Source organism: Trichosurus vulpecula, chromosome 3 (assembly GCF_011100635.1).
Source record: "Trichosurus vulpecula isolate mTriVul1 chromosome 3, mTriVul1.pri, whole genome shotgun sequence".
NCBI classification, from domain to species: domain Eukaryota; kingdom Metazoa; phylum Chordata; class Mammalia; order Diprotodontia; family Phalangeridae; genus Trichosurus; species Trichosurus vulpecula.
Window position 1 is genome coordinate 111021595 of NC_050575.1, and position 18535 is coordinate 111040129.

An 18535-nucleotide genomic window follows, 5' to 3' on the forward strand; every position below is an offset into this window, starting at 1 on the left:
AGTACTAGAAATATAAGTCCTAAAATTATCAGAAAATTAGATGTTGGTTCATAGTCTCCTGTTTTTTTAAAAATATCTTGCCCATAGAATTACCAAGGCAGTTTATCATGGCTCCTTTGGAGCCACATTGAAAGGTAGCAGCAGCAACTACTGATACAACTCTTATCTGTTTCTTTGCTCCCCGTGGTCATTGGAAAAGCTTGGTGTACTACCTCAGGTCTGATGACACAGTGTGCAAAGTGGAGGCCTGAAGAAAAAGGTTCTGTAAAACTTGTGTAAGTCACAAGAAAACAGGAGAGGGAAACTAGTGAGGATCATTCTACTTTGACTTATTTTGTTCTTACATTAGGAAGTAGACACAAGTAAAAAGGAAGATGAAAGAAACCTAAAAAAGCAATATTAACTGCCATGAGATGCATAAAGTATTAAAGAGAGATGTAAAAGGAGATGAGTAAGGTAGTGTTGTAGTGGCTTCGTGGTAGTATATAGAAACCATGTATGTGTTGAATTTCTGGAGTAGTCAGTATAGTGGTGAGTTACATTAGCTAAACGAAGGATTTGTTTGCTGTGACATACATGGTTGAGATAATGTAATTATGTAAAACATGTGACTTGATATATGATGAAATTGTGGAATATCTCCTTTTCCCCCTCCACCTTCCAAAGAAAAGAATAAAGGATAAGGACATCATTGTACAATGGAAAGAGCTCTGATCTTAGAATCAAAAGACCTGGGTTCGAGTCTAAGTTTAGATGCTCCCCAGATCTAATCCAAACCCAGCCAGAATTTAAGTACATTCTTTATGTCTGAGGTGTTATGTTAGGTGCTAGGGATAGAAAGACAAATTGAAAAACAGTTTTTGCCCTCAAGAAGCTTACATTCTAGTGAAGACACATATGCAAGTATCGGTAGATGCACGGCAATTTGAGGAGGGAGAGAACACTAACAAGAAGTGAAACAGCTGATCAGAACCCATAGCAAATCACAGCTTTGTGTCTTAATTTCTTCATCAATAAAGTGAGTATAACACACAACCTTCACAGGATTGTTGTGAAGAAGACACTTTGTAAAGCATAGAGTTATAGAAATGGAGGAAGCATTCTCACTAGAAGTTGTCTTTATGGTATCAGATTTTCTTAGTCCAGAAAAAAGCCCAGGCATAAGTTTTTTGAACTCTGTAGAACAATAGAGTGTTTTACACCACTCACCAAAGGAAAGGTTGATAAGCCTGAGTTTCATGCTTTAATTGTTCTTCATTTCTCTTCAGTCTTCTCCTCCCTTTTTTAAATTATGTAAAAAGTGATCAGAGCAGCCAGAGAAGACCTTCCCATGGCTTGACTAAGAATCAAAACAGGGACGACAGAGGAAGAGCCAAGAACTAGAATTATATTTGGGTTGCATTTTTGGTTATGCTCATTAGATGGTATGGTATAGTGGAAGGAGAACTGGATTACAAGTCAAATGCCTAGCTTCTACCTTTGCTTCTACCCATTAATACCATTTGACATTGGTCATGTTCATATAAACTTACTGAACTTTGTTTCCTCCCCGTAAAACAGACATCATAATAATTGCCATTTTCCTTCAGGGCTGTTGAGAATAATGAATGGTAAAGTATTTTGTAAATTCAAAAGTGCTATATACATGATTAGATCTGTCATTATTCTTGTGTTCGAGATCAGCTACCTTCTAGAAGTCCTGTAGCAAACTACTCCTGAATTTATTTGGCAGGGGGCGGGATTGTGTGTGTCATCATGGTATTAGTTTGACTTCATCTGTTTTCCCAAATGTATTTGTTCATATTTCTCTACTCATTTAAGTTCTGTCACAGATATATGCATACTTTTTTTTTTAAAGGAAATCTGTTTTTACATCTGACTATTGAAGTGTAAACCTCATCATTCTTAAAGGTCACTTTTGTTGTTTTTTTTAAACTGACACCCACAAATAGTTTTTCTAAACTCATGCAGATTCTTAATAGTATAATTCACAATGGCTATTGTTATCCTTTCCTCTTTGGGCTCATGCTGCCCTTGAAACTAATAAACATTTAGCCAGGTTGGAAGGGAAGGTGAAGAATTTATCAAGTCTCAGAAATGATCTTATTTGGGAGGATTGCTATTTACCTAGTTTGAACTAAATGACATTGAGTAAGTCATTTAGGTTGCCCTGGTCTCATCTTCCCTTTATTTAAAAATAAATGGGTCAGGCTAACAACTGTCCACAAGTGGGATGGGCTGCCTCACTTGAGGTAGTAGGGTCCCTATTTCTGTACTATGTCTTCAGGCAGAGACCAGATGTCTACTTCTCAGGGAATGCTGTAAAAGGACATCTGAGTTCAGGGATGAGTTAGACTAAAAGAGCTTTTAGGTTTCTTCGAAGTCAGATTTGTGTGAGTCTATGACAAATGATCTCGAAGACTTCTTTCAGCGCCAGTAGTCTGTACAATACATTAACCTGTCTCCTTTTGGTCTTGTCATTTTGCTACTTCATATGGTCATATATTTACATCTGGAAGGACCTTAGGGATCCTCTCATCCAGCCCTTTCATTTTATAGATGAGAAAATTGAGGCCTAGAGAAGTTGAGTGAATTGTGTAAGGGTATACAAGTACTAAGTGGTGTGGCTGGGATTTGAACGCAGACTTTCTGACTCCAAATTGCACTCTTTCCACTGTGCTGCATTCCAGAGAGCAAAAGGCATTTGAGTTGCAGTAAATGCAGAGAAGTAGCTTAGAACAGTGTTTTGTTGGTTAAAATAAATTATCAAAAGGAAGGTTAAGATTTTGCCAAAGACCAGCTCTGGCTAGGGAATCTGGAAGCAGGAGACTTGATTTACTGGTTTATGTGGTAGATGGAAGATACACAAGTGATTGTCCATTCTCCATGCAAAGACTTCGGGTGGTGGCACCTCCCTTACAGCCTGAGGGTGCTCATTTCGCTTGGGAATAGCTCCTACTCTTAGGAAGCTCTTTTCTGTTGAGCCTAAATCTATGTGCATCATCTACTTCCTCACCCTCTATTGTTTCTCATTCATTAGTCATAGATGTACCTTTTGGATCAAGGCAAAACAAGTCTATTTCTAATCTCTTGTCCTACGTAAGAGTCTTCTAAGTATTTGAAATTGGGAACCCAGGTTTCCTGACTCCCTAGTTTTGTGGTCCTCCTATTGTATCATATTGACCCCATCTCTACCCCACTCCCCAAATCCTTTATTCATCTCTTTTCTTTTCCCATTCCTTCCCTCTCCTATTTATAGTTATCTTGGGGAGAAGAATCTAAGAATGAGTGGACATGTATTATAAGTCCCCAGCTGGGGGAGGCGGGGATTTAGGAATCGCAGCAGGCCCCATTGCTCTGGTCTTTGCTCAAACAATCAATAAATGTGGGCCCCTGATATGCCCAGTGCTATGCATGGTGCTCTTGGGGGTATGAGTGAGTGAAAGGTCCTGTCCCTCAAGACACTTGGTTGGACAGACAGGACCAACACATATAAACCAGCTAGTAGCAAATAATAGCATAGGTTCAGTACATAAGTATAGTAGAATTCAAGAAAGGAAGAGATCCTTAAGAATTCAGATAATTGGAGCAGGTAAGTCTTAATTAGGCTCAAGACACAAAATGGGAAATAGTACGACCTGGCAGGGAGAGGTGGAAGACAGGAGAACAGCCCAATGGGAGCAGAGAGTGGATGCTAAAGAGGAGTAAGTAATGTAATTGGATTAGAAAGTTAGACCTATACTGTGTAGGCCCTTGGAATCTAGGCAGAGGAGTATGAGCTTCTATTTGGCAAGCTATTATAGGTTGTTGAGCCTAAGATTGACAGAATGAAAGAAATACTGAAGACTAGTTTTCTAATCCTATTTAGGATGGATTAAAGAGAGGGAAAAGCTAAAACAGAAGGACCACCTGGGAAGCTCTGGTAAAAATGCAGGCATGATATCCCGAGTGTAGGGACTAAGGTGATGGAATAGATCATGGTTCTACAGTTTGGTTTTATGTGTGTTTGAACATTAAGATTTCTCTGTACTTGACTCTTGAGAGTAGGTGGATGTTTGAGAGGTGGTGGGGCTTGAGGGTAGCAGAATAAGTATGCATGTATATGGGAGTGAATGATTGAGTGAATTATCAAGCCATCAATTTTAGTATCTGTATTAACAGGATTAATCCTTTTTGTTTCCTTAGGAGTATAAGCAGAAGCTTGCTCGGGTAACCCAAGTGCGCAAGGAGCTGAAGTCACACATACAGAGCCTTCCAGACCTGTCGCTGCTTCCTAATGTTACAGGTGGCTTGGCCCCCCTGCCCTCTGCTGGTGACCTGTTTTCAACTGACTAGGACACATGGCCTGCTCTCAGATTCCCATTTGTGCCAGCAGAAGAGGACTCTAGCAGGGACTGGAAATTGTCTTCCAGTGATTGGTTATTTTCCTCCTAGACCACTCCCTCTATTTAGGAAGGAACTATAGACTCCCAAGAGCTCTGTGCACTCTTACTGCTTGTACAGTTTCTCGTGTTGAGGGGAAGAGTGAGAGTGTGCATTAAGCAGGAGTGGGCATGGAGGCCAAATTTGATTATAAACTATATAGACACATTTTGAAAGAAAAACTTTTTTTCTCACATTTTCATGCTCAAATTGTTTTTCAGTTCTTAGCTCTTGTTTGCCCCAAGAAGTCATGAAAATCATGTACACATCTGGAAGGCTTTTTAAAAAAATTTAAATTCATCACTACATCATTTTGTTAGGAAAGCAGCCTTTTGTATCTGAATTGGTTTTATCCAGGTTAGCTGAGGGTTTCACATACTTAAGGAATAGCTTTATCAGGGCATCATCCCATCCTGAAGGAAAAAACTAGGGATCTGCAGAGCAGCCTGGGGTCTGAGCAGTTTATCAGATCTATAGGTCTTTTCTTACACCTATGAGTATGTATATGCAGATGTTAGGCACATCTTTTTGCAAATGAATTAGAGACCCAACATAGCAATGAAATCCATAGCCAATTCAGAAGAATGCTATTGCAGCAGACTAATAAGAATCACAAGTTACATAAGCATGAGTTAAAGTTGTCAGTTTCAACCCCACCCCCTACATATTCCATTTTTATCGATTGCATTTATCTGCACTTTGCCTTTGTATCATATTAATGTAACAGGTTCCTGGAAATCTATTTCACACTCATTTTTTTAAACCTGTCAGTATGGGGAAATGCACCAGTGATGTTCCAAAGATAAAAACTAGCTGACTTCACAGGACAAAGTATGCTGAGATTGTGGGCCCTGGAATGTGTATAGCTTTAGTATATTACCTTTTTTTTTTTTTTTTTTTTTTTTTGAGGTGGAGATGTTCTGTCTGAGATGAAGGGTTGTCCACTGTATAGGTAATTAGCTTAATCAAAGGGCACACATTTCAGTGTCTAAATTTGAAGGCTTTTTCATATACTACACACACACACAAACACACACACACACACACACACACACACACCTATCTCTGCATGTTTGTGAATCTATTGATCCATGCCTATATGTGTGTGTATCTGTGTGTATCTGAATATATACACATGAAAGAAATGCTAAACTTTGCATCAGATATGACTGAATAGCTGATCTTGAGGAGAAAATGTGAGTTTTTTTTTTTTGAACTCAAGTTTTAATTCCATTATCATGCCAGCCAATAGCTATAACTATCTGATGTGTTTAGGTGCAATTTTTATATTGCTTTTTAGTAACAATCCTGCTGGCAAATTGTAAACCATTCCAATCGGTAGACTTTTTTAAAAACCAAAACAAGCCATCAGAAGTGGCAGAAAACAATTTGTCCTAATAATGTAATAGGAATTGTAATACTGACTCTTAAGTATTATTACAAAAGAGGGATAAGTAGTAGTGAACCTCTGCCTTGCTGTAGCTTTAAGATGCTGTTTGAGAAACACAACTTAGACACCCTATTGATTTAATAATGGAAAGCTTTTTCTATGTCCTGTGTGTCTTAACTCATGGGACATTTTCATTGGATGAAACTTCCAGCTTCCCATGACTTTTAGAGCAGTAAAAACATATAAGGCATTTGATTAAACTGTATAATTTGTTATCTGTATTCTTTTAACTTTAAAATTTTGGATAGCAACCATGTGCTTGCTTATTGGTGCTTCCTATCAGACTGTCATTGAGTCTTTTCCTTTTCACATTTGTTAAACTTGCAACTCTAAATTTCTCTCCCTGTAGCTATGGGAGCAATTGACCTTAACAGAAATATTACAAGGTAGATTCCTCTGCTGTTGACACTGTATATTGTCCTCTTCATGCAGTGTTATAGCAAAACAATATCAGATTGCCCCACATGGACATTTGCTTTTAAGCAAACACATCTTGAATATATTCTGTGCTTTTGCCAAAAAGAATCTCCACCAGCCACAAAGCAACCCCAAAGAGGCCTAGTTTCTGCCCTGATCAGCTAGATCAGCTAAAAATTTAGAGCACAAAGGATTTTTTGCCCATGGCCAGATTTTATTTTACCAGCAACCGACTATATGATTATTACAGGAAAAGATAAACACCCAAGACCTTTATCAATTATGTAAACAAATGAGTGTTGGGATAGCCAGACTGTTACTTTGGGCAGACTTTCTGTGAGAAAGTTGGAAGTTTATTTTTTAATTGAAATACTTTACATTTTTTCTCATTTTCTTTCCTTTTCCTTGCTTACCCTCCTCCCACCCTACCCCCCTCATGTTATTCATTTGTTTCATTAATTTAAATGAAGTCTTCTGTGTGTGTATGTGTGTGTGGTGGTTTTTTTTTTTAATTTGTTTGTTTGGTTTTGTTTGTTTGTTTGTTGTTTTTGGTGGATTTTTTCCCCCAAAGGGATTCTATGGACCTTGAAGGAATCTTCTTGAGGTCAGATTTTTCCAAGGTTGTCTTTTTTTTTTTAAAGAATATTTTTAAAGCTTAAATTTGTATATTAATTTAGGACTTTATTTAGAAGTATAGGCTGCCTTTTGTGGCAGCAGTATATTCTGAAATGTCTCTCATAGATATATATTTTTGAATAAAGAGGGTGTTGTTGAATGACCATGTGTTGCCTTTTTTCCACTGCCCTACCTCCCACAGAGGAGTTTGGCTTTTGTTTTTAAGGAATGTGATTAGTAGTCACCCATAGAGACTGTGCCTATACTGAATCCTGTCTCTGAAGAGCTTTTGTAGCTGTTAGTGGCTCATAAATTCTTAGCACTCAGATAGTGTTTTTTGTTATTTTCCAAGGGCTTAATTATCTTTGATTAGTCAGTCCACACAATACCCAAGAGAGGCACCTCCATAGTTTAGCCTCAGTGTAAAAAAGTAGAAATGGACAGAGGGAAGTGAAATGACTTTTCCCCCCAGTACCTAGAAGCAAGCCTGAGGCCCATTAAAACCTTGATTCCAGCTCTTGTTCCCACAACAATTCTCCTAGGGGCTATTCAGGATCTCTCATGTAGAGAGCACCTCTTTGTACAGGTTAAGAAGTAGAATTCAAAATAATTTGCAAGCCCTAGGGTTGTTTTCCCATCTCCTACCCCTGCAACAAAAATATTTTCTTATTTTCTTTTTGCACCCTTACCTTGGCTTTTACCTTAATGATGTCCTATTTGGTTGATATCACTAGATATGACTTTCTAAACCTTAGCAGAAAAATGTGGGTTCAAAATAGCTAGATTGCTTTGGAAGGGCCTTTGTTAGGATTGCCTTGGCCTTCCTGCTAAGGGAGATTAATGTGTTCCAGGCTGTATATTCTATATTTATTATACTTCATCACTACCAGGTATCTTGATGTGAAGTTATCATGGGTTAGGTAGGTTCTGTGGATAGTGAAACATAACTCCACTCACTGAGTGACTCAGAGTTTAGGAATGGAAAGCAGAGAATTAATTTCCAACAGATCGATGACTACAAGATATGACTGTGTTACATGAATATCTTAGTTGAAACATGAATGTTTCCCACAAGCCTTAAGCTAAGCATGGTCCCAGAGTTCATGTTCCTTTCACATCTTCACTGCCTATAGATGATGAATTTATTATTTTGATAGCTCAATTAGCATTTGAAGCTACAAAAGTTTCAAAAATCTTCATTCCTTAAAATGGAACCATATAAGAGTCCGTAGAGCTGTTAAAATGTAGAGGCAGCCAAGTGTGGTGTAGACGAGGAAACTAAGGTTGAATTCTAACTCTGCCACTAACTTATGACCTTGGAAAGCAAGGACCTGTTTTAGGACATTAGTTTCCTCATCTTTGAAATGAGGGGGTTAGACTAAATGATCTCTAAGATCCCTTCCAGCTATAAATATATGAATTTATGATGGATTTGTGTTTTTCTTTGCATAGTAGTATAAGCCAATGTTTCACTGAACAATGTTAGGTTAAATCACTACCCTTCTCTGGATCTCAGTTTTCCCATCTGTACAATGAGGGGCTTGGACTAGAAATTCTTTGAGGTCCATTTCAGCTCTGCCATTTTATGATTTATTAGCTTATGAAGTCTTGCATTGATTCTGAGGAGTGTAGGATTATGGTCTTGGAAATTTTGCCATTGTGAGAGAGTGTATGTGTATACGTATGTGTGAAATCCCTCAAATGGAATAAGAAATAAGAGGTTGTATATTAAACACTATGGTTCCTTGACTCCATGTAGAATATAGATTTGCCTGGAGAAAATTAATCTGCAGAAAAGGTAAGTTCTAAGTAGGGGGGAGGGGGGGACAACCAGATATTTCATCCCTTTGTCACTAGCAATCCATATATGGTTTATTGGAATCCTTGAGCCCAAGTTTCTGTTCTCTATCTTGTTCTTTCTTAGTGTAATTCATTAGAATCAACTCATTTCTCACCACCACTACCACCTCTGTAGGTTTCTTCACTTAGAAATCATTCTTCCACTCTAAGGCTCAGATTAAATTAAACATCCATTATTTTCATACCACTGATTACACCTGATCTCCTAAAATCATAACGTTTGGGGGGAACCATGTAGCTTTATGTTGAGCCTCAAAGCCAACTCATTTCATTCTTTAGACTTCATGTAGCCTTTTGGCATTAAAAATATCTTTTCACTCATGGTTTTGCAAACACTGAAATTTGCAGTATGTTAAGAGGGTTGCTTTTTTTTTTCCTCCTGAGAGAGTCTAGCTGCTAACTGTGGTGTACTGGAAGGGCTGCTGGATTTGAGATCAGAGCAACCTGGGTTTGAATCTTAGCAGTCCTACTCACAACCTGGGTGAGCTTAGGCAAGTCAGTTCATTTCTGTGGACCTTATTTTCTTCATCTGTAAAATGAGAAGGTTGGAATAGATGATCTCCAAGACCTTTTACAGTTCTAAACTTAATCCTAAAAATACCAACAGAGAATGGTCTGCTCCTGGGAAGTTGTTTTTATTGATCTATTTAAGCTAGCATCCAGAGTGTGATAGTTGTATTGAAACTGTTGCCCTTAAATTATACCCATTTATATGTTGGTGTTATAGATGTAATAATGATTTAAGATGCTAAAATTTACACACACACAAAATTTGGATGATTTTTTTCATCCACTGCTCTATTTTTCATTCCTTAGGGGGAAAAAAAAACCCTAAAAATTTATTTTGGAGAGGACTACATTTTGCTGATAGTTTAGTGAATTCCTGAATTGCATTCTGAAAGCTGAATATTAGCTTCTCTCATAGTATTCCTTGATCATAGGTTCTGACTTAAGAAAGAGCTGCCTTGCCTTTCACATTAGTATCAGATGTGAAATGTTAAGATGTGAAATTCAGACATACTTGTGATCTCCAAACTAGTTGTATTCCTTAATGATCCCTAATTACTTTTATTCAAGATACAAGGTGTTTTAGGTCTTCACCTGTATATGAGGTTTTTACTGTAGTATTTTTGGATCTGAGGATCTTTGTTCAGTACGTTGCTATAGAAGTAGAAAATAGTATAACAGGGCTTTCCCCCTCTAGTTCTCATGTAATTATAACTGAGAGGAGCCTTGATATCTGGTCCCAGCTCTGCCACTGATTTGTTTTGGGACACTGAAATCACACCCACTTTTCTTCATCTGTGTAATGAAGGGGCTGGTTTGGATTACTTGATTTTTTAAAAATGGGATTAAGTCATAGTATACTTGGACTTCATCAGGTCATTTGAAAAGTCGAAGAGGGATTAATCTTGTACTGCTTGACCCCAAAGAACAGAACTAGGAGCAACATGTGGAAGTTAAAGACAGGAAGATTTCTGTTTCGTAAAGAACAACTTCCTAATAAAGCTATCCCAAAGTGGAATGGGCTACCTCAAAAAGTAGTGAGTTTCCCAACATTAGAGAGTTGTAAGTGGAGGCTGGTTGATTATTTGTCAGGAATGATGTAGAAAGGCTTTCTTCTCAGGTAAGGATTGGATGTAGGCCTTCTGAGTTCCTTTTCTACTCTAAAAGCCTGTGAACCTCACTTGGGATCCTTCCCAAACATATATACAAATATACACCCAACAATATATGCATATATTTTTTTAAAAACCCACAAACAATTATTTACCAGATCCCTCAGGAGATGCAAGATTTTAGTTATCTTTATGAAATGGAAATTTGTAAAGCCTCGTTTGTAAAATCCATTTGAGTAACTCTTCCCTTTTACTATGTATGCCTGAATCTACAAATATTCATATGACTTTAGGTATTGAGCCAGGTGAGGATAAAGACAAACCTTATGTAGCCCAAAGGAAAAAAAAAACTCATTAAAAGTGAGAATATACGGGTCTGTGCAAACCTTAAACTAAAACACTTGTGACCTTCCTGTTGCAGTATGGCATGGTGAATAGAGCTAGCCATTGGGGTCAGAAAAACCTGGCTTCAAGAACTACTTCTGATAAGTACTGTAGACGTGCCCCTAAATATGTCACTTAACCTCTCTCAAGCAGTTCAGCAAGATTATAAATTGCAGAGCATCCACATTGGTGGAGGAAATTCCTTACCAAGATTTCTGATCCCAATAAAATCACAGTTTTAATGACAGGGAGGATGGGGGAGTGGGCGGCGGTGGCTAGGGGTGGGGTGCTGTAAAGTGAGACTTTGAACTACAATGGTATTTTTCATAAGGACTTAGCAAGGTTTTCAGCCCTAAATATCAGAACAGGTCTCATCCACTAATTATAATTTTAGAACTGGAAGGGACTTTGGAGATCACTTTATTCAGTCCCCTCCTTTTACTGTGACCCAAAGTCGCATGATAGATGGCAGCACTAGGATAAGAACTCCAATTTCTTTAATCCTCTGATTCCACAAAGAACAGATTTGTTTTCTAATGCGAATCAGTCATGGAAAGGGCCCTGGGTATGATGTCAGAAGACTTGGGTTTGAGTTCTCAGTCTTGTCACTAATTCTGTGACCCAGAAAGCCCCACGTTGTATCTCTCGGCCTCAGGTTCTTTCCTAAACTATAAAGTAGTGAGGTTTGATTAGATGGTTTCTTTGATTTCTGAAGTTCCTTCATTGCTAGCACCTGTTATTTAAAGTAAAGGATGCTTGTGTAGTAAAACTTTACTGATTTGAACTTAATAAAGGCAGATCAGACTAGTTGAAGCTATAGACTATTTAAAAGCAAATAAAATTTTATCAGTTTTAGGTTTAAAGAGGCAACCTGGTAGAAAGATTAGAGGCAGAAGAAAAGTTCTGAAATGTGACAGAGTCATATAAAAGTTGCTTAACCTCTGAGCTTGTGTTTCTTTGTCTATACAATGGAAACAACAACCACTGCCTGTCTCCCAATCATTGAACATCTCAGAGGTTGTCTAGTTCAGCCTCTTCATTTTAAAGAGGAGGAAACTGAAGCCAAGTAAGGCTAAGCAATTTGTCCACAAGGAGTAAGCAATGCTGGGCTTTGACCCCTGGGGTAGATTCCAAATTCAGTGCTCCTGTATAATATAAGGAGTACCCATTTAGTCATAGTTTTAGCGCCCCAAAGTCAAAGACTTTAGAATTGAGAACTGGGAAGAAACATCACCATACCTAAGCCCCTCATTTTATAAAGAGGTGATGTAATCTTGGGTAAGTCACTTATCGCCTAACAGGGCTAAACCAGATGATGACTGAATTCACTTTTAGCTAACTCCTATGAGAATAATACTAACAGGTTTCTTTAGAATAAAACTAACATTTCTCAAAGATCGTGAGGTTCCTCGAAACAACTGTGATGTAGGTAAGAAAAGCATTATCCCCATTTTACAGATGGAGATGCCAAAGCTTAGAGACTTTTATAGAAAGGTCACATTTAGAAAATGTTAAAGTAGCACCCGATCTCAGCTTTCTTGAAGAAAGGTTCATTGTTCTCATGACATGAGTAGGCCCATTTGTGGTATGAAAGTGCCTTAATAACTATGAAGCTGTACATATATGAAGGATTATTCCATAGTAATGAGGAGCAGGGTAACTTTGTGGCCAAATAAAGATCCTAGGCTACCAAATTTAGTAAGGAAATCATATTTAGTTAACACATTATTTGTCTAAAACTGTGTTTGAATTTTCTGTACCTCACATACACACTGCCTGTAGTCTTACTTATCTAGTTGATTGTCTTGACAAAACTTTTCTTTCCTTAACTAGCATCACGAAACTGTAACTACATCAATAAATATTCTAGAAAATAATTTTTTAAAAAAATATGGTAGATTTATAGGCCCTTTCAGGGTTGGTTTCCAGGGTGCTCGTGGTTGACCAAAGACTCATCCCTTTGATGGTATTATTGCACAGAGCCTAAGACGTTGGGTCAAAACCAGGAAAGAAAGAAATTAGAGACTTGGAAAAGCATTTTAAGGACAATTACCTCCTTGAGGCCTCCTTTTCCATTTATCCCTAAGCTAAGCCAACAGGTAGTACTTGGTCAAGTTACCTAATAGAATTTGCACTAAAAATGGGAGGGGTGGTTTAGCCTGCAGTTGAGAAGACATGGTGAGTGTTGCATAGGTCAAGGCATATCTTCAAATATCTGAAAGACTGTTAGGGTAAAGAGGAATTAGACATGTTCTTCTTGTCCCCAGAGGGAAGAAGTAGGACCAGTTTACAAGTAGGTAGGCAGATCTCGGTTTAGTATACTAATAAATTTAACATTTATGTCTAAGGCAATTATGCAGTAGAAAGAACACAAGTCAGGAAACATGAGTCTGAGTCACAACTCTGCTCCTAATTAGCTATGTCGTTTAACCTCTGGGCTATAGTTTTTCCATCTGTAAGATGAGGGAATTGGACTAGAACTTTGATATCCCTGGAATTCATTGGTTTTGATCTAGTACTTTGAAAATCACAAGATCTCTTTGTGATGTGGGGATCTCTGAGTGTAGAACACTGCATAAAATGTTGGACTTGTATGTCGCACTATTCATAGGGTCATAGAGCTAGACCTCGAAGTCATTTCAGAGGTCATTTAATCCAGTAGCCTTATTTTACTGATGAGGATACTAAGATCCAGAAAGATTATGTTACTTGTCCAAGATTAGATTAGTTTTGTTGAACTGTTTTTGTTGTTGCTGTTACAAAGAATATCTCTAATGGGAGAGGGAAGAAGTATATATTGGTATATGAAAGTAATATAAAAACAAAAAATTCATAAATTTCAAAAATAAAATAAATATTTAAAAGTTATAAGATCTCTTTGCTCAAAATAGGCCCCTTGATGTAGATTAGTATAAATATATTATCCCCATTTTACAGATAAGGAAATGGCCGCTCTTAGAAATTAAGTGGCTTACTTATAATCACACATTAAGTAGGTGGCAGAGCCTGGATTTGAACCTAGATTTTCTGGTTATTTAATTATTTAGTTTAGTGTACTGCTTTATTAACATTGATGACTTCTGTTTCTTTAGCACTTTAAGGTTTAGAAAGTGCTTTCCTTACAATTCTTTGTCACTGGAAGATAGTCATGCAACAGCTGGTTCAGCATCTATAAGTCTGATGCTGTAGAGGGGATTACTGCATTGGAGGGAGGTTGGGTTAGCCTCCAAGGCAGAGATTCATAATCTATTTTTTGTGTTCTGGACTTTTTGAGCAATCTGAAGCCTATGGACCCCTTCTCAGAATAAAAGTTTTTAATCATAAAATTACAAAAGAAGTCAATTACAATGAGATATTAAAAATCAGGTTGATGGGCCCTAGGTTAAGAACCCCTGGTTTCCTCCAGCTCAGGGTGTATGATCATTCTGTTCCTCATTTCGTATTTTACAGAATGTTGTCCAATGCACAGATGTCTAGATGTACAAAATATATTTCTTTCAGGAAAACTTGCCAGGAGGGTTTCGGGGCTGAAGTAAAGCAAATACTGATCGGGAGAAAAAGAAGACAGAACAGTCAGTGAGTGGAGACTTAACTTCATTCTCCTTCCCATTTGTTAGCAAGGAAGTATTTTTCCCAACTTGTGCTTCTAAAAGAAGAGACATTGTGATATATTATATTAAAAAGCTAAACCTGGAGCCTGGAAGATGGGGTTTCAAGCCCCTCCTCTCATATATTCTTGGCTGTGTGACTCTGGCTGGACAAGTCACTTAACCCTCTAGTTACAGTGGTAGAAGGTGTTTCCTTAGCCCATGCCAATGAAATCTAAGGTTCAGCCCTTACCCTCAGCCCTTTGGTGTTTAAAAAGGTCCAGAGGGAAAACAATAGTTGAAGGTTCTATAACTTGACAGCTGAGTTTTAGTTAGACTCCTCTTTGTTCTCTTGTGTAAATTAGCTTTCGGTCTCTGTGGTACTGGTGGAAAGAGCCCTGGACTGAGAAATGGAGAACTTGGTTTCAGGTCCTGGCTCTATTCCTAATATGCTGTGTGACCTTGAATAATTCATTTTCTGTCAGATAGGGAGGAAAATCCCTGCTCTGCCTCCTTCAGAGGATTTTTTTTTTTAGGATCAACTGAGTAAATGAGGATAAATTTTTTTTAACAAAATAAAGTGTTATACAAATTGTTTTTCATTGGAACATGTTGGACATACATAATTATATATTGTCGTTGGGCCATTCTAGTTAATTGAAGATAAGATATAAAATCCTTTGTTTTCCCTTTCTGTCCAAAGTCTAAGATACTTGAATCTACTTTCCTGTCCTAGAAAGTAGAGTAGACAGACCAGAATTAGATCTTCCTGTAGAGGGTGACAATCTTGCAAAGCCTTTGGGACATCCTTCTGAATAATGGATTAGTGGATTAAATTGGAACCAAGCTTGGGCTCCCTTTCAAAATTAATTTTTTAAGCTGAATCTTTGCTATGAGCATGTTGTCTTGTTTGCCAGTTACCCCTAAATACAAAGCACAGAACCACCACTGCTATTTATTTGGATTCCTGGATATATTTGATTTAGCGGACTAGTTGGTGGTGTGTATGGTTCTCTGTTAGAGTATTGGTACCCCCATTTTATTAGATGCTTATTTAGAAAGAACACTGAACTTGGAAACAGAGAACCTGACTTCGAATCCTGGTTCTGCTATTTACTATACCTGTGTGATCTTGGGCAAGTCTTTCCCCTTTTGGGCCTCAATTTTCCCATTTGTAACTGAGGGTATTAGGCTAGAGAGCAGTGTGATGTAATGGAAAGAGTGCTTCAATCAGGAGAGAATTAACTTTAAATCTCACCTCTGACACTCAGTGTGTGACCATGAGCAGGTTATTTAATCTCTTAGTTTTCTTGTCTTGGGGGATAATAAAATAAAATGGGGATAATAAATGCTTTTGGTGCCTACTTTTTGGGGTTTTTGGCAAGGACCAAGTGAGACGAAGAGTGTACCACCTTGAAGTGCTATATAGATATCATCTAATATGACTACTAATTTAATTCTCCATTCCATTCCATCTGACTCCTATGATCCTACAGATGAGGAAACTCAGAGACTCAGAAAGGTGATGCGCTTGCCCAATATTATAAAGCAAATAAAATGGCGGAGGAGGGACCAGAGCTCCAGTATATTGACCTTTCTTCAGGATGCTCACTACTTGGTGCTGTCTCTCTTACAGAGGCTTCATCTAGCCATTTTGTACATTTAACTTTCAATTGCTGGGGGTATTGGAACAATAAAAATCATCTGCAAGTGGCTTTTGAAAACACTGTAATTAGATATCAATTGTACAAATACAGGATGGGTGGTGATGTGGTTAGACAAGTTCATCTAAAAAAGAGCTGAGGAGTTTAGTGGACCACAAGCTCAATATGAGCCACTCTGGTGAGACAGGAAGATAAAAAGAAATAAGGGCAAAGCCAACGCTGTCTCGGGGTTAATGGAGAGAGTATCTAGAACAGGAGATAATATCATTCCATTGTCCGTGGCTGAGACCATATCTGGAATACTGTGTTCACTTGTGGGTGCTGAATTTTAGGAAGGACATAAAGACAGGGGAGAACAACTGGGATAGCACGGAGAGTGGAGACCATGTCATCCAGGTATCATTTGAAGGAACTGAGATGTTTAATCTAGAGATGAGGCTACTTGGGGATGGAGGTGGGGTGAGTATGACAGTATCTTCAAGCATATAAAGGGTGAAAAAGGAATTGCCCGCAGTGAGAGGAAATTTCAAAAAAGTAAACCTAAAGTTAGTGGCCAGAGTGGGCCCTTGGCTCCTCTCAAGGTGTAAGTGCTGCCTCCTACAAGAGGCTTTTCCCAATTTCCCTCAGTTGTCCCAAAAACCTTCATGCAGTTTTAGGCTTTACTTGTTTAAAACTGCACCAAACCTTTTGGGATACCTTGTATTTATTTTGTATGCCTTGAATATTTGCTCCTCAGCATATGTGTTTCTTCCCGGTAGAATGTAAGCTCCTTGTGGGCAGGGAATGGTGTTTTTTTTTTTACTCTAGCCCCAGGGCCCACCATTGTTCATGGCATATAGTAAGAAGGGACTTAATAAATGCTTGATGAATTTAATTGAATTAAGCAATTAGAGCTGTCTTAAAAAGTAGAATGGGCTGCTCTGGAATATAGTGAAGATAGTGACATCCCCTTCCCTGGAGGTCTCCATGCAGAAGCTGGATGACCCCTTGTCAAGGATGTAGAGGGTTTCCTGTTCAGGTACAGATTGGCCCTCTGAGGGTCCTTCCAACCCTAAGAGTCTGTTAAAACTTAGGTTGCCTGCTTTACCCAATAATGCCCAATATGTTCTTGTTTCAGATCCTGAAACAGATGAAAAATTGGCTACCTTAAAGAAGACCAGCTGGCGAGGGGAGCTGGAGCCCTTTCAACTGTGAGGAGGAAGTTCAATCAGCCTTTGAAATGTACTTAAAGATAGGTCTGATAGAAACAAAATTGTTAATGTTTAAAAGTGAAGAATGCTACAGTCAAACCCTTCCTGAAGTGAGGGCCTTAGGAAGACCCTGGATAAGCAGATCCCCTGGCTCCTAGGAGGTGCACTGTAAACCTTTCCTATCTCTCTGGCATGGTCTGTGAAGCCCTTGTGATGATGATCGCTGTCGGGGAGAGGGTCCGGGCCTTTTGGGGAAAATGAACATTCCCAAGGACTGCCAGACCTCAGGGGCTCATCGACCAGTTCCACAATCTCATTTTGGTATTTCCCTTTTCAGCTTCAAAGGGCCTGTCCAGAGCAGGGCCACTCTAGTGGCTAAGAACCCAGAGACATCTGGATATTATTCCGAATGACCTGTAAGTCTGTGAATCTATTCCCAGTAGTTTGTTTCTTACCTCTCCATGCCGGAACAGAGAGAGCTTTGAGAACAGGGTTGGTGAAGTTTATTAAGCAGTTAGAAAAAAAAAAAGTCACTACATCCCTTGTTTTGGCACAGATGCAGATAGTTCTTGTATCAAATCAAAAAACATTGGATTTTGAAGACTACTGACTAGCCAAGTGACCTTAAACAAGTCACTTTTCCTCCCTGGGCCTCAAGTTTCCTTATTTATTAAATGAAAGGGCCTGACTAGATGATCTCTGAGGTCTCTTCAAGCTCTAAATCCCACAAAATGTTCCAGGTACCTTCCCCATTCCCTCCTACCCTAGCCTAACACTGTAGAGAGATATAACGTGCTTAGTGTTTAACAGAAGGCCCCAGAGGATGGACTTGATCTGCTAGGTCATCTTGAACTGGTATTTGTTCATGCTCCTACTCTTCCCTTTTGCAGGGTCAGGATTCTCAACAAATTGGGGAAATTAGCCTTCAGTCACTGACTTCCATCCCCAAACCTCATCAACGAATTCCAATCTTAGCCCATTTTTCCCCTCCCCCAAAGTGATGAGTCATAGAATCTCATATTCAGAGGTTATCTAGTCCAGATCTCCTCTACAGTATCTCTGACAAGGGGTCATTCACCTTCAATGTTGGGGAAATTCCTACCAAGGTAGCCCATTCCATTGTTGAACAAATCTTATTTTTAGAACACTCCTAAGGGACATCTGTTCTTTGAGTGCCATCCCAACATTCACAAACAAGGAATCTGAGGTTCAGAGAGAGTGACTTCCCCCAAGATCACACAGCTAGCTAGTGGTGGACAAATTAGAAATATGTGAGTGGTGTATAGTTAAAAATACATTAGACTTTAAGGAGACCCGGATTCTAGTC

At 38.6% G+C, this 18535-nt stretch overlaps 1 protein-coding gene across 3 annotated transcripts in view; it reads left to right on the forward strand.

Annotated features, from left to right (window-relative positions):
* RPRD1B (regulation of nuclear pre-mRNA domain containing 1B) overlaps nt 1-18535 on the forward strand; it is an 83543-nt gene that overhangs the window by 61686 nt on the left and 3322 nt on the right. Inside the window, exons 7-9 of one of the 3 annotated variants that reach the window (XM_036751725.1) lie at nt 4186-4285; nt 17136-17208; nt 17546-18422. In XM_036751725.1, the coding sequence (XP_036607620.1) occupies nt 4186-4285; nt 17136-17208; nt 17546-17621 (249 nt within the window). In that variant the 3' untranslated portion in view covers nt 17622-18422. Of the gene's footprint in view, nt 1-4185; nt 7069-17135; nt 17209-17545; nt 18423-18535 lie in introns of those variants that run through there. The other 2 variants (XM_036751724.1, XM_036751726.1) reach the window with 2 other exon arrangements.